Consider the following 21,855-nt stretch of genomic DNA (forward strand, 5'->3'; position numbering starts at 1 on the left):
CAGATGCTGAGGAGGTTGGCTGAGAGTCACAAACAGCACATCACAGAGAGCATCCTTGAGATTAGAGGAGAGAAAAGAGAAAATGCAGGAGGAGGAAAAAGGTGGAGAGGGTATGAAACCATATCACATGGCGTGGAATGGAAAAGTTAAAGAGAATGCACTCTGTACTTGTCTAAATGTTCCAGTCTGAAAAAAAAAATCCATGGTGACTTCTCTCAGTGGAAAAAATAAAGGAACAAAAATAGACTTCTAGGAACTTCCTTGGTGATCCAACAGCTAGAACTCTGCACTCCCTATGCAGGGGCCTGGGTTCAACCCCTGGTCAGGTGACTAGATTCCATATGCCTCAACCTAGGACCTGGTGCAGCCAAATAAATAAATATTTTTAAAAATAGACTTAGAGCTTTGGTTGAATGGACTCACTTACTAGGTTTGGCAGAATCATACTGCAACTACTCCACCCCTGGGTATCTCCACTACAGAACTACGCACTGCTTCGTTCACCAAAAGACAGGGGATAGAATGACCATAGCAACATTATTCACAGCAGCCACAAACTGGAAACAACTCAAATGTCCGTGGCAGACAAACCAGTCAATAGATCATGAACTAATCACATGATGGAAGACGATACAGCAATAAAAATAATGAGCTACAACTAAATATGATACAGAAGAATCACAAAGACACCGGGTTAAATGAAGGAAGCCAGACACAATAGTTGATTCAGTTTATATATAGCTCAAAACCAGGCAAAACCACTTTGCTAGAAATTAGGCTGCTGGTAACACAAGGGGGCTTATGGGAAACAGAAACATTCTCTCCCTTGATTTGTGTCACGTGGACGAGTTCAGTTGGTCACCATTCAGCAACCTAAACACTTATGATTTGACTCTTCTTCATACTTCCATTTAAAAATATGTCAAGCATGACACATTTAGGTAAACGAAAAAAAAGCACAGATACTCAAAAGAAAAGTCTGTTTCTATGAGCATGTTTCTATGTATTTAAACAAACTCGCAGCCAACAGGTCAGATGAAAGCCAACCATGTGTCAGCCCTGCCTAAGAGGGATAGTGGGATGGGGTGGGGGCTCCCAGGAGGTTAGTTTCCATCTGCAATGCTTTGATAATAACAGTTTTTAAGATTGTGTGAGAATTAAATGAGTTAATATAAGCCCTTACAAGAGTGTGAGGCATACAGTAGGTGCTATATGAGGTTTTCTTACAATAAACGGAATGGAGTGAAAATGTTTTCCGGGGGCATAAATGACATTAAAACTAAGCTAGAAATAAAAGAAACAGAAGGAGAAATGTACAAAATACCATGTCTTGTGACTTTCCAATCAAACTTCTGTGCATAGTTAGATGTATGTCCTTACAGACATAGAATTTTCTTTTGAGTGTGTGTACTTAAATGTGTCATATTAGGCGTATTTTCTTTAAAAAGGGCTTTTATTGAAGCATGACAGTGACAGAACAGAGAATCATGGGTCTGGAGATGGAAAGATGGGGGAGATAGAGAGAGCCCGCCGGGTGATTGGGGGTGGGGGCCCGCAGCACCGGAAACCTCAGCCTGAAGGGATCCCCAAGTGGGGGGAGGGGGGACCTTTGGTTTCTCCCCAGCCTCTTCCTTCCCCCTGGCCTGGGGCTGGGTGGGGAGGGCAGTTCCTCTTTCCTTCCCAAGCGCCGAGGAGGCCCCAGCTCCCAAGGGGCTAAGAAGCTGGAGCAGTGGTGAGGGGGGAGGAGCTGAGCCTCACTCTTATAAGACCCCCCTTACCCCCCAGGAAGCATGAACAGGAAAGACAGCAAGAGGTGAGAGGATCCTCCCCAAGGAGACCGGGAGCTCCCTAAGGCCCTGGGTCTCTCTCGGGCTGCAGGGGAAGGTCGGGGAAGTTCTGACGAGGGGGGCACGGTGCCGAGCTACTCTTGCAGCCGCCGCAGAAGCAGGGGGCGCCAGGTGGAAAGATGCTTCGGGGTGTCCAGCGAAAGCTCAGGCTGGGGCTGTTGGCTCGGGCGGCTGTGTCTTATCCTTGCTCTGCTGGAATTCGAGTTGCTCTGCCGGAATTCAAGCTGCTCTGATCCCACTCTCCCCCGCACCCTTCACGCCCCTCAATCATCCTGGCTCCCTAGGCTGGGTGTTTCTGTCCTCCCGGGGGTTTTCTTGGCTGCCCGCTGGACTGGAAACTCCAGACTCCTGCAGGGCCCTACCCTAGGGGAGGGGAGTGTGCCAAGGGGCAGGGCGGCTTCCCTGCCTCTTAAGCGGCTCCTGGCTGTACCCCGATGCTACTGCGAGGGAGGTGGAGGGCAGACAGTCGGAAGGTAAGGGCCAAGCAGCTGGTTATGCCTGCAGGTTCTAGAGTAGGCTACCTGGAGAAGCTTGCCCTCCTCTCCTCACAGGGGCAATGGTGGCTGCATCCCTAGCTTGGGCGGCTTCTCCTTCCTCCCCCGGCTTGTCTCTGATGGCGAAAGGTCCCCTCCCCTATAATATCCAGGAGTTTAGTGTGGAGACCTGGCTGCCTCATTCTCTGGCTGTGTGACCCCGGGTCAGTCACTTGCCCTCTCTGTGCCTCAATTTCTTCTTCAGTCAGTAGAGCAATCATAGTCCCTCCTCAGACGGACTTACAAGCCCTCAGTGGTACAGCCTAGACCTGTGGTTCTCAAGCATGGGCACGCATCAGAGCCACCTGGAGGCCTTCTAAAACACAGGCTTCTGGGCTCACCTCCAAGGTTTCTGATGTTGTAGATCTGAGGTGGGGCCTGAGAATTTCTATTTATGTCAAGTTCCCAGGTAATGCTGTTGGGATTGGACCTCCTTTGAAAATCCCTGATCTATAGATCGGTGTTTACCTCTCTGCCCGGTACCCAGTGGGTGCTCAATAATGCCAACTGTTACTCAACAACATTCAGTACTGATTTACTGAGCCCTCAGGATGCTCCAGGGACATAGCAGTGCCCTTGTTATGGTGGTGTCCCAATTTCTGTTCACCCCTATCCCCCTAGCCTGGCTTTCAGTTTGCTCCATCACATTCTCTCTCTGCATCTCAAGTCTAACTTTCCCACCCCTGGCCACTTAACAGCCTCAGCAAACTTAACCCCTTATTTAGCACTTTGGAAGAGCAGGGCATTGAATGTTTATAATAAATTCCTGGGGAAGGTCCCAGGATGACTGTCCTTTTTCACATAAGGAAACTGAGGTCCAGAGAAATTAGGTCATTAATATAAAGTTACACAGCCAGCACAAATTTCCCCAGCCCAATTTTTTGGTTGTTTTTTTTCTTTTTTTCTCTGGCCTCGAGGCATGCGGGAGGTTAGTTTCCTAACCAGGGATTGAACTTGTGCCCCCGTCAGTGGAAGCAGAGACAACTGCTGGACCACCAGGGAAGTCCTTCCGACCCAGTTTTATCTGACGCCTGTGGAAGCCAAGGCTTTCTGCCTGGATTCTGCTGCCTCCTTCTTCACCACCCCTGTCTCCCCGTTACCCTTGTTCCCCAACTAGAACAGGAGCCTCAGGGAGGCGAAGGGCAGAGTGAGGGCTATTTTTAAACTTCTTGAAGCTGCCTCAGCCCGAGGGACCGCGCCCAGCTCTGAAGAGCCCTGGTGAGGCCACGTTGCACCCAAATCTTCTCTCCAGGCTCCAAATCTGGAGACCCAGGCTCCAGTCCTGCTGAAAAGCTGGCTTGGGGGAGGGGTCTGTCACCTTAGTGGGGATCAAGGAGAGGGGAAGAAGACAGAAATGAAATCTCAGGGGTCTGCTTCCCTCCTGAGGGCTCAGGGGATGAGGGGTGGGTGTTGGAAAGCAAAGGGGAATTTTTTTCTGTTTTTTTTTCCAACTTTTTGAATTCAATAATTTTAATTAATTTATTTATTTTCAGCTGCACTGGGTCTTCACTGCTTTTTTGCATTGGCTTTCTCCAGCTGCGGTGATCAGGGGGCTACTCTTCATTGGGGTGCTCGGGCTTCTCATTGCAGTGGCTTCTCTTGTTGCAGAGCATGGGCTGCAGGCTTCAGTAGTTGTGCAAGGGCTCAGTAGTTGTGGTACACAGGCTTAGTTGCTCCCTGGCATGTGGAATCATCCCTGTCTAGGGATCAAACTCGAGTCCCCTGCATTGGCAGATGGGTTCTTATCCATTGAGCCAACAGGGAAGCCCTGCAAAGAGGAATTCTGAGGAGCAGCCCTGAAGGCAGAACCTTCCATGATTCCCCCTAGGGAGGACAAGAATAGTTCTGGGGGTCTTCTCTCCATGATTCCCTGGGAGGTCTGGAGTAACCCGTCTGCCAACAGGAAGTCTCTTCCATGAGGTCTGGAGACCACACAGTCAAGGGGAATTCGGGGGCAATGGCCGGTGGAGAGAGTTATGATTCCTGGTGGGTCCTTACTAGTCCTTGGGGGGTCTTCTCCCATGATTCCTCGGGGGGCAATCAGGGTAGCCTTAGGGGTTTTCCCCCTGGTTCCCTTGGAGTTTACCTGTAGGAGATGGCTCCCATGATCTGGACTACTGGGGTTTTCTCCTATGGATCCAATGTAGGTCAGGACTAATGCCAGCCCCTTGCCTTTAGGAAGCTTCTCCCAGGATGCCTTGGGGCTTTGGGGTCAAGAAGAATGCTGGGGGTCTGCCTAAAGGAAGGGGCTCCCATGAATCCCCAGGGGATGTTCCCACAGGAAGTCCCACCAGGAATGCCCAGGCAAGACAGGGGGGCGGGGCCGGCCCCGACAGGCCCGCCGCCACAAGACATGCCCCAGCCCCCGGGAAATCAGCAAGGTCATGGCTTCCATGGCTCTGGGCATGCTGAACGAGGGTGGCTGCAGTGAAGATGAGCTGCTGGAGAAATGCATTCAGTCCTTTGGTGAGTCGTCCCCCTCCCTGGCGAGCCTCCCCCAAGTCTGAGCTTGGGCCAAGCACCCACCTCTCTCCGGGCTCAATCTGAGGGGTACAAACACAGGAGCAGGAGTACGTGGAGTGAATCTCAATCACTATAGTAGGAACACGAGATACCTGTGGTTCATTTTCCTGACCTGCATGGACGGGGCGGCAGGTTGGGGGTGGGGGGGTCTGACTCTTATTTCCATCTTCAGCATGACTTGCCAGGCATGATGTTGGTCCATGCACAGTCCCAACGAGGAAACTGGAGCACAAGGAGGCCAGGTTGTGTGCCCGAGCTCACACACGGAGTCACTGGTAGAAGTGGGGTTTGAACCAGGCTGTCCAACAGGGGCCATTCTGACCCAGAGTCCCCTTCTCTTGCCTGCAGACTCGGCCGGCAGCCTGCGCCGCGGGGACCATGTTCTCAACATGGTACTTGCCATGCACAGCTGGGTGCTGCCTTCTGCCCACTTTGCTGCCCGTCTGCTGACCTTATATCCTCCCGGGGCCATAAGCAGTGGGTGGAGGGCTGAGGACAGAGACGTGAGAACCTGTGGGGACGGGGTGAGCAGTCAGGGCTGAGATGCTGGATGACCGAGCCTTGACCGGAACTCAAGTACCAGGAGGCCACAGGGAGCACGCAGGAGCTGAGACGGCTGCAGATCTGTCACCTGGTCCGGTAGGCCTGGGCCAAGACTCCATGCCCATGATGAGGCAGGATCTTCATCCTGCTGCCACCCCCCCAAAACACACTTCCCAGAAACTATGCAGTCCTACTCCCCTACATCCCACTTCTGAGAACCTCCTGGCTTCTTTCCTGAAACCTCCCAATTCTCTTCCTTAGAACCCTCACCTCTTAGAGACCCCTGACCAGATCCTATGGACCCTTTCCCAGCTGGTACCCCAAGACCTCCAGCTCAGATTCCTGAAATTCCTGAAACCTCCCATATACCCACCTAGCTTCTAAGACTCCACTTACTCTGTTTCCCCAAAATCTCACCCCATAGGCCCCCAACCTAGTCCCTGAGACCCACCCCCACTATTGTGCTTCCGAAGCACTTCCCAGAGATGGCCCAGTCTGTCCTCCATAGATCCCTCAGCCTGTACTAAGAGGCCCCCAGTCCTACTCTCAGAGCTCCTCCCAGCCTGGTGCCTCTCTGAACCCTGGCCTTCCAGAGACCCCCCTGTACATCTTTAGAGTCACCACCCCCAAGCCCAGCACCTAGAGATCTCTCAGCCTGAGACCCCTTTCAGAGACCTGCGTCCTTCCTCCCAACCCCATCCCACCACCTCTAAACCACCCCCCAGGTACTGGCTGACGCAACACCCTGAGACAGTGCACCAGGACCCCCAGTTAGAAGAGATTATAGGCCGCTTCTGGGCCACTGTGGAGCAGGAGGGTAACTCAGTCCAGCAGAGCCTAGGAGACTTCTCCAGTCGGTGAGTCAGCCCCTTCCCCTCCCCCCACACCCCGACACCACTCACCCTGAGTGACTCTAATACGCTGCCTCTCTTTGGCCCAGGCTTAGCCCGGGTGGCCCAGGCCCCCCACACCCCATGAGCAGCCCAGGCCTGGGCAAGAAGCGCAAAGTGTCCTTGCTTTTCGACCACCTGGAGACGGGGGAGCTGGCAGAGCACCTCACTTACCTGGAGTTCCGGTCTTTCCAGGCTATCACAGTAAGGACCGCTCTCCTCCCAGCCGGGGTTGGCTTAGGGTGGAGCAGGGCCTGGCTGGGGCCAGGCAGGACTGAGAGGACCCAAACTGTCAAACTTGGGTGCTAGAGGGTACAGGAAAATGAGTTAAGCTGGCTGAGTACAGAGCCCCCAGGGTTCAAATCCCATCAGCCCCTTCCTATCTATGTGACTTTGAATTAGTTTCTCAGCCTCTCTGGGACTCAGTTTTCTCATGTGTAAAAAGGAGGTCATAATATTTCATTGACTCATTGGGGAAATTAAATTAATATGTCCATTTAAAAATGCTCATCACAGGGGACTTCCCTGGTGGTCCAGTGGCTAAGACTCTGCTTTCAATTCAGGGGGCTCAGGTTCGATCCTTCATCAGGAAACTAGATCTCACATGCTGGAACTAAGAACCAGTGCAGCCAAATAAATATTTTTAAAAGGCTTGTCACAGTGCCTGGCACATAGTAAGTGCTCAAAATATTTTTATTAATTGTTCATTTATTTGAGAAGCATTTAAATACACTGTGCTTTGGCCTGTTTTCTGTAAAAGGGGGACTTAGTTCCTGCCTCATAGGTACCTGGTGGCTCAAATGGTAACGAATGCACCTGCAATGCAGGAGACCCGGGTTCAATCCCTGGGTAGGGAATTTCGCCTGGTGAAGGGAACCACAACCCACTCCAGTATTCTTGCCTGGAGAATCCCATGGGCAGAGGAGCCTGGCGGGCTACAGTCCATGGAGTTGCGAAGAGTTGGACACAACTGAGCGACTAACACTCATTTTCATAGGATCAGTGCCTCATCTAGAGTAAATGCCATCCAGTTGAACCATTTGAAATTGGCATAGTTTGACATATTTTACCTACTCAAATGATTATTTAAAATGCTTCAAACTATGTATATATTTAGTTGTTGCCATCTTGACATCATTTTGAGGGTACGTGGGGATGTGGTTCCGTAATGTGAACATTTCCTGACTGTACACTGCAGTGGATGTGGGTATGTAGTGCTGACCCCCTTGTGCAGAACAAATAGCAGTTAGTTCTGTATCCTTTTCTGTACACAAGTCAGGTGTACTGTTAAAGGCAATAGACTGAGTTCCCACTGTGAACTGGGCCTGTGTGACCCGGGGCAAATTACTTAGCCTCTCTGTGCCTCAATGACCTCATCTGTAAAATGAGAATCATTCAATTCATCAACTTGCTGTAAGGCTGTGACAGAGGGCTCAGAACAGTGCCCAGCTTTCTTTAAACCTTTCTCCTCAGATGAAAGGGGGCCATGGTGACGTCAGGGACATGTGATGGCCTGGCTAGAACAACGGAGGTCGTGACTGCTTGGGGGATGGGAGTGTGAGGGTTAGGGCCTGAGCTGGCCAGGGCCAGCCCTGATGACCACCTCTCCCCCAGCCCCAGGACCTGCGGGACTACGTTTTGCAGGGCTCTGTGCGGGGCTGCCCGACCCTGGAGGGATCCGTAGGTCTCAGCAACAGCGTGTCCCGCTGGGTGCAGGTCATGGTGCTGAGCCGTCCGGGGCCTGCACAGCGAGCGCAGGTGCTGGACAAGTTCATCCACGTGGCGCAGGTGAGGCCCGCCTTCTGAACACCTGCCCCGCGGGGCTCTCGGGCTGTGACGTCACCATCTCCTGGCCCCGCCCTGCCGCATCTCGTCCCACCCTGGCCATGCCCCAGAGGCCTCAGTCCCATCGTTCTAACTCAGGACTGTGATGGCACTTCTTCCCTGGCCTTGATTTCACCACGCAAACCCGCCATGGCCCCACTCCTTGGTCCCAGAGGTGGCAGGTGACGACGTTCGTCCTGACCCCGTCACCCAAGCCCTATGCCCAAATATTCTGTCGCCAGGGCAACGGAAAAGGAGGCTCTCTCTTGCCTCCAACTTTGCGTCATCCCCTGCCTCGGTCCCTAAGCCCCAGCTGTCCCTACAGGACAGTGACAGCATCCGGCCCCATCACTTCAGGTCTCCCTAGTCCCAGCCGTTCCCTCCTGCCCTTTCTCCCCTCCCTGCTCCTCCTAGGTTCCGCCACTTCTGGAGAAAAGGGAAGCCCTCCTTCCCCCAGCGTGACCACGCCCCCTTGCGTACTTCCTCGCAGACCACGCCCTTCCTTTGGCGTCTTTCCTCGCCTTGCTTCCCCTCCTTGGCCCGCTAGGCTTAGAGGTTCTGGCCTCTACCTGGGGTCTCCTCAGTCTGAGCATCTTATTCCTCCCTGGCCCCACCTTCTCCCCCAGCGACCTCCGCTCTTAAACTTGAAAAAGGGAAGGGTGCGGCTATTGCTCCTGGTGACTGGCTGATCCCACACCTGTCTCTCATATCTACCTGACCCCTCCTATTACTCTAGCCCCATTCACCTCTGCCCGGCCCCTAACTCCTGCCCAGAGCACAGGCCTTCTTGCCCCTCCTCACCTGTCTGACTCCCAGGGCAGAGACCGCCTAGTTGCCTGACACCCTAATGTCTCTCTGAATCCTTCACGCCTGACACAGACCTGTTGAGTCCCCAGACCGGTCCAACTCCCCATACTCGCCTGACTCCCCCCACTTTCATCTGACCTCACATTAGTCTATCATCTGCATGACCCCCCGAGTAATGCCCACATACCTGCTTGCGGCCCACTCCTGCCTGACACATCTTACGTGTCTGGTGCCTACTCGGCACCCCCCCCACCACATGCTTAAGACGTCATCTCAGCTGGGGGGATGCTGTCACTTGAACCCCCAATTTACCTGTCCTCCATGTGGTACCCACCACTTCCGCATCAACTTCCCTCCCTAGAGGCTCCTCCAACTGCACAATTTCAACACGCTGATGGCAGTCACCGGCGGCCTCTGTCATAGTGCCATCTCCAGACTCAAGGACTCCCACGCCCACCTGAGCCCTGACAGCACCAAGGTGAACTCGCACTGCCCTCCCCAAAGTTCCAGTGATCAGTTACCCTGAACCCCCACACTTTTCCCAACCCCCTCCACCCCTTCCCAAGAGCCCTGGAGCCACCTGGAGACCTTGCTCCTCCAAATCCGACAGACCCCCAAGCTCTGTCCTCCTGTCACTCTTCCTCCCTCTTCACCCATGCTGCTGACCTGTCTCTACTGAGTGTCTGGTCCTGAGCAGCACTGGAGGGAGACAGATGAGAGATGCTAGCAGAGAACTTGCAGTCTAGGTGGGGGGTGAAATGATGTCCCCAAAGATACCAACATTGGGGCTACCCATGGGAGGAGCATGGTTTGGGGTGTCCTGAAAGTGTCTTAAGGAGAATGCGTCATCTATGAGTCTGGTGTGTGGCTGAGGTCAGGACATGACAGGATATTAGGCTAGAGATGCCCCAGGGTGGGGAGCAGGGAGGATCCTGTTGAGTCTTTTGCAAGATCAGCTAAGGTGTCTGGGCTTTATCTAGAAGGCAGTGGGGAGTTAGGAAAGATGACAGCACCATGATCAGAGTTGGGTTTTTGAAAAATCACTCTGGGCTGGGGAATGGGAGATAGTGGGGCCTTTCTGAGATGGGGACCCAAGAAAAAGAGCAGTCTGGATAGTGCTGAAGCTAGTGTGGGACATGGAGGGGCTTGGGGAGAGGTCCAAAATGCCACTGGGCCCCTGGGGGTCCGAAGCCACACCACAGGCTGCTGGGTACTCCCCTTCAGGGAGCTGGGGGAACAGAGCCAGCCTCCCCCATTCCATGCCCCTCCCACACAGGCCCTGCTGGAGCTGACAGAGCTCCTGGCAGCCCACAACAACTACGCCCGTTACCGTCGTACCTGGGCTGGCTGCACGGACTTCCGGCTGCCTGTCCTGGGTGTGCACCTCAAGGATCTGGTGGCCCTGAATGAGGCGCAGCCTGACAGGTTGCCTGATGGCCGCCTGCACCTGCCCAAACTCAACAGCCTCTACCTGCGGCTGCAGGAGCTGGCAGCCCTGCAGCGACAGCAACCCCCGTGCAGTGCCAGTGAGGACCTTCTGCACCTGCTCACGGTGAGCCACCCTGAGCTGCCCTGGCTGAGCTCCCAGAGACGGCGCCTGTAGGACCCTGCGATTTAGGGTCCTGGTGGATGAGGGTCAGGACAGAATAGTAGAATAGCACTGGAATGCATGGGTTTTGAAGCCAGAGCTTGTCAGTTTTGTTTTTGTTTTTTCCTGTGTGATCTCAGGCAAGTCACTTAACTCCTCGGCCTGTTTCCTGAACTGCAAAATGGGAATACTAATAGGACATACTTCAGAGAGTGGCTGAAAAGAATCAATAGTATAATTCATGTAAATATCACTCCTATAGTTCACACAAAGTACTTAAAATAGTATCTGGAACACAGTGAGCTCTATATAAGGAATGTATTTTGGGGGACTTCCCTGACAGTCCAGTGGCTAAGAATCCAAGTTCCCAATGCAGGAGGGCCCAGGTTCCATCCCTGGTCAGGGAACTAGATCCCATATGCTGCAACTAAGAGTTTGCACGCCACGACTAAAGATCCCACATGCCACTACTAAGACCTGGCACAGCCAAATAAATAAATTTTTTTAAATGCGTTTTCCCCCCAATTCGCCAAGGAACTCAAATATCCATTGATCTGAGGTCCAGAATTGCTTTGGACTTTTGTACTCCTAAACTTCAAGGTTCTGAGTTTCTCACACCAACAGATCAAAATTCCAAGCTATAACATATTCAGGAAACTAAGCTAAAAGATAATAAGTTATTAATCATTTTTTGTGTGCCAGACACCATGTTAAACAGTCTCCAGAGAGCACTTCATTCCATCCTCACACACCTACAAGGAAGGGACCCTTATTTGCCCATTCTACAGACTGGAAAACTGAGGCCCACAGAGGTGAGGCCATTTGCCCCCTGTCCCACAGCAGGCCAGCTTTAGAACATGAGTGTTAACATATGTTAACCATCACACTATGTCCCAAGACTGCGAGGGTGCAGTTCTGGCTATATTTTCTTTCACATAGATAGATAGGAGGATAGAGGATTTCTTTCTAAAGAGCAATAAATTGACAAAGACTGGGATTTGGAGGACCATGTAGTCAAAGACTGAAAAGTTGATCTTCAGATCCTAAGTCAGGACCACCAACAAATTGAAAATATGGGGCTCCTTGTTTGAAATTATTGAGAATTTCAAGAGGGTGACAGCAGGGCCTTAAATGAATCAAAGGCCCTTCTACGTGTGGGGCCTGCCTCTGAAGCTGGTCCTGCCCTCTGATGATTGGTGCCTAAACTGCCATGCTTTGCTGGCTCTGAGGCCATCAGCCAAATATTTATTGAGCATTGGCTGTGAGCCAGGCATTACTTTAGGCACTTAGGCTCACAGCAGTGTGCGCATCAGGGGAAAAAAAAAAAAAATTGCTGTCTTGTGGGGCTGACTTCCTCGTGGGGGAGATAACCAGTGAAAAAAGTAAATAAGTAAATCGTATGGTCTTTTAGATAATAGGTGCTACAGAGAAAATTACAGCAGAAACAGACAATGGAAAGTGATAGAGGTTTGCAGTTCTAAATAGGATCAAAAAAACCTCAGTGAGAAGATGGTATTTCTGGACTAGGAGGCCAGCGGTATGGAGAGTGAATGGGGGCTCAGTGGGAGAAAGGACCATGGAGGTCCCAGGAGAGAGGGGTTTTGGAAAGAGGAGGAGATTGGGGGTCCGGGCAGTCCTAGCTTGCAGGGAGGAGGATGGAGACAAGAAGGGTCCTTAACATCCTGCTCATCCCCAGCTTTCCCTGGATCTCTTCTACACGGAGGACGAGATCTATGAGCTTTCTTACGCCCGGGAGCCCCGCTGTCCCAGGAGTCTGGTGAGACCCCAGCCCCGACCTCTGACCTCTAGCCCAAGCCTCTGCCCTGACTGACTGTGCCCCTTTGTCCCTGCCCCAGCCACCCTCCCCCTTCAAGGCGCCCCTGGTGGTGGAGTGGGCCCCTGGTGTGACGCCCAAGCCTGACACGGTCACTCTGGGTCGGCATGTGGAGCAGCTGGTGGAGGTGAGGAGCCCTGAGCTGGAGGAGGGATCTAAGACTGTGCAGACCCCGGTGACTTCCCTGGTGGTCCAGGGGTTACGACTCCACACTGCGGGTTCGATCCCTGGTCAAGGAATTAAGATTGCACATGCTGTGGGGTGTGGACAGAAGATTGAAAAAATAAGATAATGGTGAGGACCCTGATCTGACCATACTCTCCCTTCCCATGCTCCTCCCAAGTCTGTGTTCAAGAACTATGACCCTGATGGCCACGGCACCATCTCTCAGGAGGACTTTGAGCGACTCTCAGGCAACTTCCCCTTCGCCTGCCATGGGCTTCACCCACCCCCCCGCCAGGGGTAGGTGCTCTCGACTCCCAGGTTCCCTTAAGATGAGGACATGGGGTAGCCAGGGCTCCTGGATCTGGGAGAACAGGGCCAGGCCTGCTAAAGTGCAGTCTCTCCCCCAGGAGCGGCTCCTTCAGCCGTGAGGAGCTGACAGGATACCTGCTCCGGGCCAGTGCCATTTGCTCCAAGCTGGGCCTGGCCTTCCTGCACACGTTCCAGGAGGTCACCTTCCGCAAGCCCACCTTCTGTGACAGCTGCAGTGGCTTCGTGAGCATTCTGCCCACCGTCACCCTGAGGGACCCCTCCTGGAGCTCCCTAACTCTTCATAGCCTGGGCTGGGAAAGCCAGCCCTCCCCTGTGGCGCTCACGATCCCCAAGCCCCAGATAATCCCCATATTCAGGAAAATCCTCCAGCTTCAAATAGTCCCCGTACTTCACAGGAAAGCCTGGTGTGCTTCAGTTCATGGGGTCACAAAGTCGGAAACAACTGAGCGACTCCACAACAAACACTTCACAGAAACCCTAAATAATTATCCCTACACCCTGGATAATTCTGAAGTCTAGATAATGCCCAAATCCCAGACAGTCTCCATCCTGGATAATTGCCAAACCCTGGATAATAAGGGCTTTCCAGGTGGCACAGTCGTAAAGAATCCACCTGCCAATGCAGGAGTCACTGGAGACATAAGTTCGATCCCTGGGTCAGGAAGATCCCCTGGAGGAGGAAATGGCAACCCACTCCAGTGTTCTTGCCTGGGAGATCCACAGACAGAGGAGTCTGGTAGTCCATGACAGACAGTCCATGGGGTCGAAAAGAGTCAGCTACAACTGAGCATCCACGCACTGGACTGGATGGGTAGATTATCTGCAAACTGCATCAGGCTCCCAAGTCTCTAGGCCCCAGATGATTCAAACTCTGTATAATTTCAAAAACCAGTTGGATTTGGAAATCTGTCCTCCAGTCTGTGGAATGGACAGATGTCTCACTCCCAAACCAAGACCGATTCGCAAACCTTGGATTGCTTTCCAAATTCACTTTTTCATTCACTGAATAGACACTGAGCACCTCCAGGCTGCTAGGCGCAGTTATAGGCTCTGGGCGGGGGTGGAAGGGGACAGGTGGAAAAAGAACAGACACAACCCCTGCCCATAGAATTTATGTTTTATTAACTCCAGAGTTTCTCCGATTCTCATATCATAGGTGACTCTCCATACTTGAGATAAATCTCCCAATTCCTTTAGTCTCCCAGACCCCACATAGGCTCTAGCCTTGGGAACTTCCAGAACCTGGATGGAACATGGATGGTTTCCTCCAGACAGTCCCTATCCCTACCCCAATCACAGCCCTCCCTCTCCTAGCCTAGGTAACCTGTTCTGCTCTCTCTTCCCAGCTTTGGGGTGTCACCAAGCAAGGCTACCGCTGTCGGGGTGAGTGGAGCATCAGTAGAGAAAGGGGAGCTAGGACCTGCAAGCTGGAAGAATGGGGGATGTGGACTGGGCCTCTGGCACTAACCTCTGAATTTCCCCCAGACTGTGGGCTGTGTTGCCACAGACACTGCAGAGACCAAGTGAAGGTGGAGTGTAAGAAGAGGCCAGGGGCCAAGGGCGATGCGAGTCCCCCGGAAGCCCCTGTCCCACCCACTCCAGTTCCCCAGGCCAGCTGTGGTAAGACCCAAGGTGTGGCAGTCCTGGGAAGGGGGGCCTGGTGGACGGACGGGGATTCATTCCGGGGTCATGAGGCCCTTCCCATTATACCTGCCTCCCTCCCATCTGCACCCCTACACACAGGCTCCGAGGACACTCTCTCCTACACGCTATCCCTGAAACCTGAGACTGGGTGCCACGTTCGCCATGCTTGGACCCAGACAGAGTCCCCACACCCCTCCTGGGAACCAGAGACGGTGAGGAAGAACTGCCCCCTACCCCCAGCTGGATACAGGGAGACCGGCCTAGTTGGCTGGGGGATCCCAGACAGAGTTGGGGAAGCACAGGAAAAGTGAAACGATGCAAAAGTCCTCAACTGCTTGGGTAGGAGGGTGTAGATATGGGTTAATTTTTAACGTTGATAGCAATCTCAGTATGTTGGTGGGGAGGGGAAGGGGCAATCCCTAGTACAAAATAAAAAGTGAGTTTAGGAAGAAAAACAGAAAGAAAGCTATAAGATGTCAAGAATAAGGCCAAATAGATCAGACACTATTAATAAATATTGGAGTAAATTCCACTCATCAAAAGGGCGAACTCTCAGAATGAGCTAAAGAAACTTCGTTTTGACACGTCGGGGTGAGGCTTTCCCCGCAGTGAACCTGAACATCATACACTCCCCTCGTCACCCCATGTCATCCTCCTTCCAGGTCCCTCTGCCAGCAAAGGCCTCACCACCCACGGAGTCCTCCAAGCTGAACTCCTAGATGTTGCCTTGGTCTTGTCTCTTCCCCGCTTCCTCCTCCAGAGTCAGTCTCAAGTCCTATTATTCCGTCTCCTTCCTATCCACACTGCCTTTGTTGAAGCTTCTGTTGTCTCTTACTCCAAAAGAAAGTTATTTTCTTCTTTTGCATCAGAGTGGCTGTTAATTGTATTCCCTTTTCTTGCATGTGATATCCGTGCAGCTCTGTGTTGGATACGTTTAGACCTAGCCCAGGTGGCTCAGCGGTAAAGAATCTACCTGCCAATGCAGGAGACTCGGGTTGCATTCCTGGGTTGGGAAGATCCCCTGGATGAAGGGAATACCAACCCACTCCAGTACTCTTGCCTGGAGAATCCCATGGACAGAGGAGCTTGGCAGGTTATAGTCCATGGGGTCGCAAAGAGTTGGACACGACTGAGTGACTAAACATCATCATCTTGCCAAGGCCTTAAATTCCCATTTTACAGACGAGGAAATAGGCTCAGTGAGGTCAAACTGCTCACCAAAAGGGGCAGAACTCCTGAGTGTTAAGAGTCAGGACTCATACCCAGTTTGTCTGCCTCTCACATGGAAGCTGACCAGTATGCTGCACTAATGTCAGTATGGGTCAGGAGCGGGAGGGGACGGGGTAGCGTTCCAAACTCGGAGGTGGGAGAGAAGGCCAGAGAAAGGGTGGGACAGAGAGGGAGCCTCTGAAACCTAAGTCAGATCAAATCCCTCCCTCAGAGCCCTCCTGTGGCTCCATCTCACTCAGGGAAACCAGAGTTCTCACTGTGCCCCACCCCCATGGTCTGTCCCTGTCACCTCTCCAGCCTCCCCTCGCAGCGCTCACCCCCTCACTCATCCTGCTTCAGCTACACTGGCCCCAGTGGTCCCTGATCATGCCCCCAAATACTCCTACCTCAGGACCTTTGCACAGGACACTCCCTCAGCTGGGAGGCGGGTCCATGTGGCTCCCTCTATAGGGTTTAGCTCAAGTATCACCTTCTCAGTGAGGCCTCCCCAGATCACACAAAGCTGCAATCCCCCCATAGTCCCCGGATCCTGCCTTCCTGCTTTATTTCTTTCCAAAGCCCTTTCCTCATCTGACAAACTAAACTTTCTTGTCTGCCCTTCCTCACCAGAAAGGTAGCTCCAGGAGACCAGGAAGTTTTATTATCTGTATCCCCAATGCCTAGAACAGGACTGGCACACAGTGGTTACTGACAGATGTTTGTCCAGTGCCTGCCTGTCTCCTGCCCCATGCCCACAGGAGCAAAGCTTGTTGCTGAAGAGAATGGGACTTGAAGGGTCAAAGCAGCAGGGGCCTGTTCAGACCCAGGGGACAGAGACCTCCAATCTCACCTTAAACCTGAGCACCCCTGACCTGGCCCCCACAGAGACAGGTCCTAGGGCTGTCATAAATTACATTTATTTTCCAGAGAACAGGGTCATTAGTGTTGAATGGCAGATGCGGGGAGGACTTCTGGGGCCTCAGGAACAGGGGATATGGGGCTGGGATGCCAGGTGCCAAGAGAAACCCTCAGAGTGACTCCTCAGAGATTAGCATCGCATGAAGGAACCCTCCCCACAATTATCAGTCCCCCTTTACTTCTTCTTCTTCTTGCGGCCCCAGCACTGGTGGCCTGCCTTCCGCCCGCCTCCGTCTTCTCTTCTGCTTTGCCAGCTGGGCATAGGAGCCTCCAGCTCATTTGGGCGGCCCCCCCGGTCTGGAACGCTGCCCATAAGCACCTGAGAGATGATTAGACTTGAGTTTCAGAGAAGAAAAATATCTTGGACAAGGAGACCAGAGACCCAAGAGAATAGCAGGAAGGGAAGGGCAGAACTTGGGACTTCCCTGGTAGTCCAGTAGTTAAGACTCTATACTCCCAATGAAGGGGGCACAGGTTCGATCCCTGGTCAGAAAACCAAGATCCTGCATGCTGCATGGTACAGTGGTGGGGCTGCATGGCGGGAGATACAGTCCTGGAGCTTTCAGTCAAGGGGCCTCAGCAAAAGGGGAATAAAGGGGAGGGTGATGATAGAGGTCCACATCCCCAGCAATATGAACGAGGGCACTTCAGCTTTTGTCTGTTTCATATTTGGGCTTTGTATAACATTTCCAGCAAATCAGTGTTTTGGTTTTTTTAACTTAAAATTTTGCTTCACTTTTTGCTGTGCTAGATTTTATGCCCTAAGAATCATGTGTGTGCTCAGTCATTTCAGTCAGGTCCAATTCTGTGATACTATGAACTGTAGCCCGCCAGGCTCCTCTGTCCATGGGATTCTCCAGGTAAGAATACTGGAGTGGGTTGCCACGCCCTCCTCCAGGAGATCTTCCTGACCCAGGGACTGAACCTGTGTCTCTTATGTCTCCTGCATTGGCAGGCAGGTTCTTTACCACTAGTGCCAGCTAGGAAGCCCAGGTCATATAAGACTGTTTAAACAGAGAGGTATGAGGCTAAATTTGAGCCTAATCATTTGAACAGAGGGTAGTTTTGCTTTTAAAAATGGTTAAAACCCAAAACAAACAGACTGAGGTGATAGAGGAGGATTTGAAGCCAAAGCAGGAGAGGCGGGCAAGGACTCAGTAAACAGATGGACTTTGTTTTGAAGGCACTGGGGAGCCATAGAAAGGTTTTGAGCTGGGGAAGGACATGGTCAGATTTTTGAGTTGGAAATTTCCTTCTAAATGTCATGTGGAGAGGGAAGGGTAGAGGTGGTAAGTCCAGAGGCCAGGAACCTAAGGAGAAGGCCAGAGCAGCAGCCCAGGCAGGAGAGGACAAGCTCGTCCAGGGCAGAAGTGGCTGAAAGGCCAGTTTGAAGGCCAAGGGTGTTTGGTGCCCTTCTCCAGCCCCAGGTGCTCACCTTGTTGACAGCACAGCAAGTCCTTCGGCGGGCAGTCTTGCTAGTGGCTGGGACAAGGCGAGACAGATCAGCTCGGGCAGCCAGGACATGTGCGATGGAGACATCTGATTCTGAGGTCAGAGCCTCTCGAATTGGGATCAGCACTGCCTTCATGGCCTCTCCTTGGGCCTACGAGGTAGTGGAAGAACATGCCCATGAGCCCTCCCCAGATGGGACCTGTAATCTTGAAAGCATCTCTCTTCCCTACTCAGGCCCACGTCTTTTTTTTAAAAAAAAATTTCATTATGATTTTTGTTTATCAAAGTACAGTTGATTTACAATATTGTGTGCTTCCCACATCTTTTATGTATGTTTTTTGGGGGAGGGGCATGCCACGCAGCATGCAGCACGAGGGCGCCTAGCTCCCCAACCAGGGATTGAACCTCAGAAAGGGAAGCACAGAGTCTTAACCACTGGGCTGCCAGGGAGGACCCTCACATCTTTTAATAAGGAGTATTGCTCTAAATACCCTTCCTGCTCAGACCAGGAAATTCTAGAATGCCCTGGGGGCCCAGAGATTCCAGATCCCCAACCTCACAGGATTCTAAAATGTCCTAGGTCTCAAAATCAGCAAGAGGGTCATATTTCTGGCCTCCCTTCCTCCCCACTGTAGCCGCAGCTCCCACAACTGCTCCCGCCTAGATCTTCTGCCCACACCTCAGCCCGATCACTCCAGTGGAAAGCAGATGTGGTGAGGTCAAGGCGCTTGAGGAGGAGGCAGCGGCGGCAGCCATACTGATCCCGCAGGCTTTGGGACAGAGACGCCAATGCTTCCTGGGGGAAAAGGTCTCAGTCAAGCCAGGGGTCGCCCTCACTCCCATCTCTGGATGAGAACACTGTTCACTTACAGCCATACACAACCTTACCCATCTGGGTGTGTCCAGTGGGTGGCTGAGGAGGGGCTGCAGGGACTCTGGGGGCAGGGAAGGCAGCAGCTCGGAGATCTGATGGGAGAAGGAGGAAGCTAGAGTTAACTTCGCAGAAATCGGATTGACTCCTCCGTGAACCCCAGTTCCCTATGACCCTGAGGACCCCGGCCATAGAACCAAGAATGGCAGTCACAATTCTGCTGATGAAAACATCAGAGGCGGTGGCACTCCTCCTGGAGCCTCTTTTGGAGAGGGGGCTCTCCCCCTACGAGGAAGGTGGGGTGGCCCCGGTGTGGAGGGGACTCTGGCTACCTTGGCATGCAAGTCCTGAAGCAGCTGACAGGCTGGGGTCCCCCGCGTGGGTTTGGGCAGCCCCAGGGCTTGGAGAGTAAGGATCAGTTCCTGGACCATGCCAGATCCCTCCTCTGCCCCCTCCCCACAGGATGGCTCTGGGTTGGGATCCAGACGGGAGCGCAGGCGGAGGAGGCGGGCGGCCTGGACCTCGGAGCAGAGAAAGCCTAAAAGTAGGGAAAAGGAGTAGTGCAATCAAGGAGGGCCGCCACCCTCCCTACCGGGGTCGAAAAGTTCAAGCGGCTTCGAAACTTCCCGCCTCCTAGTTCCACCCACCTAGAGCCCTGACTCCACCACCAGGATAAGCTCCACCCACTTCGAGACCTAGCTCCTTCTGCAGAATTCAAGCCCTGCTCACTTCGGAACCACCCAGTCTGACTCCGTGTTACCCAATCTACCTGAGCTTCAAGAACTTCCATCAGAATCCTAACCCCGCCCACCTCAGAGCCCTTAGCCCGCCCCAGTGTTCTATTCCACCCGCCTCCGCCCGGCTCGAACGCCTCAAAGTTATGACCACGACCCCTGGGGGCGAGGGGAATCCTGGCTCCACCTCAACGTGCGGAGCCCGCCCCCCTTGAAACTGTAGCCTCGCCCACTTCCGCATCCCGGCCGGCCCCCACAGCTCACGCAGCAGGCGCAGGCGCGCGTCGGGCTCCCGCAGCGAGGCCGCGCAGTCCCCGCCGCAGAGCTCGCGGTCCGGACAGTGCAACTCCCGCAACAGGCCAGCTAACTGCCGCAGGAATTCCTCCTCAGCGCCGGGACCTACTGGAGGCGGGAGATGGTCAGGGCGTGGCGGAGGCACCCAAGGCTCCAAACCTCCCGACCTCCCTCCCTGCGTACCGTCGCCGGCGCTCAACGCCTCCGTGCCCTCCTCTCGCTCCCGCTCCAGGGCACCCAGAGTCGCCAGCTCCGCCGCCAGCCGCGCGCACAGCGCCCTGAAGTCTGGGCACGAGGTGCCTGGCGACGCCGCCCCCGGGCAACCCTCATACCTGCGGCGCGGTCGAGAGAGCGGGAGCGGGTGGGAGGGGTTAGTAGGAATTTCTGAGGGAAGACCTGCCCCTTCCTGCACCCCCAGCCACACCCGGCTCCCCTTACCCCAGGGCCAGCAGGTCCCGGGCCACTGCGGCCCACTCCTGCTCCTCGGCCTCCGCCCCCTCCATGCGAGTGTCGCCTCTTCGTCAGGCGCGCGCCCCCTGCCGGCCGCTGGGAGGCTCCGCCCCAGGAGCGGCGTGCGCGTGGCCCCTATAACTGACCAATCAGCCTCTTCTCGCTAAGGGCCTTCGTCATTCCAATTGGTGTGGAAGGAGATATAACCCGCCCCCGGGTTCGCCGCCTTAGCCGAATACTAGAGCGCGTCCCTTCCGGTAACCAGTCAGGGCGCTGGAAAACCCACCTGGCTTTGCAAAAATCCAGAGCGGGTGTTTTGGATCCAGGCTGTCGCGACAGACCAGCGGTGTCGCGACAGACCAGCGGTGTCGCTCCTGCTGCGACATAGAAGCAGCTTTTCCTCCGACTCCCCCAAATGCCCTCTGCTCTTAAAGCATCCCATACCAAATAGGGTTCTCCAAACTCCCCTCTAAGACCAGAAACCCGTTTCCTCCTTTGCTATTTAGAGCTGGAATTCTGTCAGGGACCAGGAATCCCGGTTACGCACACACACAGCCGAGTTAGTCTTCATGGATCACAGTGCTCCCGTTGCACCTTCACCCCTCAGCCTCACTAAGCCTTTCAGAGACCATGGTGATTAAGAGACTGCACTCTACCAGTGCAATTTGGTCCGCAGGCAAAAGTTAGGTATTTGATTCCACCATTCACCATCGTGTTCCTGCTAAGTTGCTTGACATCTGTGTAATGTGTAATAACGCTTATCTCTTACAGTTGTTTGTGAGGATTAGTCCTGTATGTAAGTGCTTAGCAGACATCTAAGGGGTACTCAATTAAAAATGACTAACAGAGAGACTTCCCTGACTGACTCAGTGGTTAAGCCTCCGCCCTTCTACTGGAGGAACACTTGTCTAATCTCTGATTTGGGAACTAAGATATCGTCTGCCATCTAGTGCATTTCGTGTGTGGTACTAGGCTAGGTATTTTATCTCCATTTTATGGAAGAGAAAACTGACGTGCAGAAAGGATGAATCACAGAGCGAGTTGCATAGTGATGCCAGGACTGAAATCCAGATCTGATTCCAAAGTCCGTGCTTTTAGCCACTTAACCTATTACTATTGTTATTACTGCTCTTGCTTTTGTAGCTGTTGTTTACATTATTTTTCCAGGTTTATTCTCTTCCCGATTCTGTCCTGGTCTCCAGTAGTTTCTAGATAGTTCTACTGGGAGTGAGAATAGACTGGAAGTAGAGACTCAGAGGAGAAAAATAGCCAGAACCTGATTCTTCGGGGGAGAGTCTACCCTTAATCTGGTTCCTCCATAGTCCTGTCTTCTCCACGACTGGGTACTGGGTGGGGGTGCAGCAGTTGTTGACCTTAATAAAATATTAAAAATTGTTCA

At 53.1% G+C, this 21,855-nt stretch overlaps 2 protein-coding genes across 7 annotated transcripts; one reads left to right on the plus strand and one right to left on the minus strand.

Moving 5' to 3' along the window:
- Positions 1–1,657: 1,657 nt before the first annotated feature.
- On the plus strand, positions 1,658–15,393 carry RASGRP4 (RAS guanyl releasing protein 4). 6 transcript variants are annotated; one of them, XM_055412242.2, is made up of 17 exons: positions 1,658–1,813; positions 4,662–4,846; positions 5,252–5,357; positions 5,480–5,542; positions 6,172–6,303; positions 6,387–6,540; positions 7,951–8,124; positions 9,329–9,445; positions 10,244–10,519; positions 12,252–12,332; positions 12,412–12,516; positions 12,733–12,851; positions 12,962–13,106; positions 14,231–14,267; positions 14,370–14,504; positions 14,628–14,740; positions 15,191–15,393. In XM_055412242.2, exons 1-17 carry the CDS (start codon positions 1,791–1,793, stop codon positions 15,245–15,247), a joined length of 2,022 nt encoding a protein of 673 aa, XP_055268217.1. In that variant the 5' UTR covers positions 1,658–1,790; the 3' UTR covers positions 15,248–15,393. The 6 variants fall into 6 exon arrangements, 5 of the variants coding, with proteins under 5 accessions (XP_055268217.1, XP_088687090.1, XP_088687091.1 ...); XM_088830965.1 differs by adding an exon at positions 4,209–4,300 and having other exon boundaries at positions 1,688–1,813; positions 14,231–14,504; XM_088830963.1 differs by adding an exon at positions 4,209–4,366 and having other exon boundaries at positions 1,693–1,813; positions 14,231–14,504.
- A 134-nt stretch (positions 15,394–15,527) lies between these two features.
- Positions 15,528–20,583, minus strand: TSLIG3C (tRNA splicing ligase complex subunit 3C). Its single transcript, XM_055412244.2, has 8 exons — positions 20,445–20,583; positions 20,190–20,338; positions 19,977–20,111; positions 19,311–19,516; positions 18,996–19,073; positions 18,787–18,903; positions 18,091–18,258; positions 15,528–16,974 (listed from the first exon to the last, which is right to left on the minus strand). The coding sequence occupies exons 1-8, from the start codon at positions 20,507–20,509 to the stop codon at positions 16,831–16,833; spliced, it is 1,062 nt and encodes a 353-aa protein (XP_055268219.2). The 5' UTR covers positions 20,510–20,583; the 3' UTR covers positions 15,528–16,830.
- Positions 20,584–21,855: the final 1,272 nt, after the last annotated feature.

The sequence above is a fragment of the Moschus berezovskii genome, chromosome 22 (assembly GCF_049115385.1).
Source record: "Moschus berezovskii isolate FMDL1 chromosome 22, NW_MosBer_1.0, whole genome shotgun sequence".
Lineage (NCBI taxonomy): Eukaryota > Metazoa > Chordata > Mammalia > Artiodactyla > Moschidae > Moschus > Moschus berezovskii.

Excerpts from the sequence above, each read along its gene's own strand:
- RASGRP4 (XM_088830963.1), top strand. The coding sequence starts at position 4,296 with ATGAGGTCTGGAGACCACACAGTCAAGGGGAATTCGGGGGCAATGGCC. Across the intron at positions 10,520-12,251 it reads ACCTTCTGCACCTGCTCACG|CTTTCCCTGGATCTCTTCTA; the intron begins GTGAGCCACCCT and ends GCTCATCCCCAG. Across the intron at positions 12,517-12,732 it reads ATGTGGAGCAGCTGGTGGAG|TCTGTGTTCAAGAACTATGA; the intron begins GTGAGGAGCCCT and ends GCTCCTCCCAAG.
- TSLIG3C (XM_055412244.2), bottom strand. The coding sequence starts at position 20,509 with ATGGAGGGGGCGGAGGCCGAGGAGCAGGAGTGGGCCGCAGTGGCCCGG. Across the intron at positions 20,339-20,444 it reads CGGGACCTGCTGGCCCTGGG|GTATGAGGGTTGCCCGGGGG; the intron begins GTAAGGGGAGCC and ends ACCGCGCCGCAG. Across the intron at positions 16,975-18,090 it reads CTTGCTGTGCTGTCAACAAG|GTGCTTATGGGCAGCGTTCC; the intron begins GTGAGCACCTGG and ends ATCATCTCTCAG.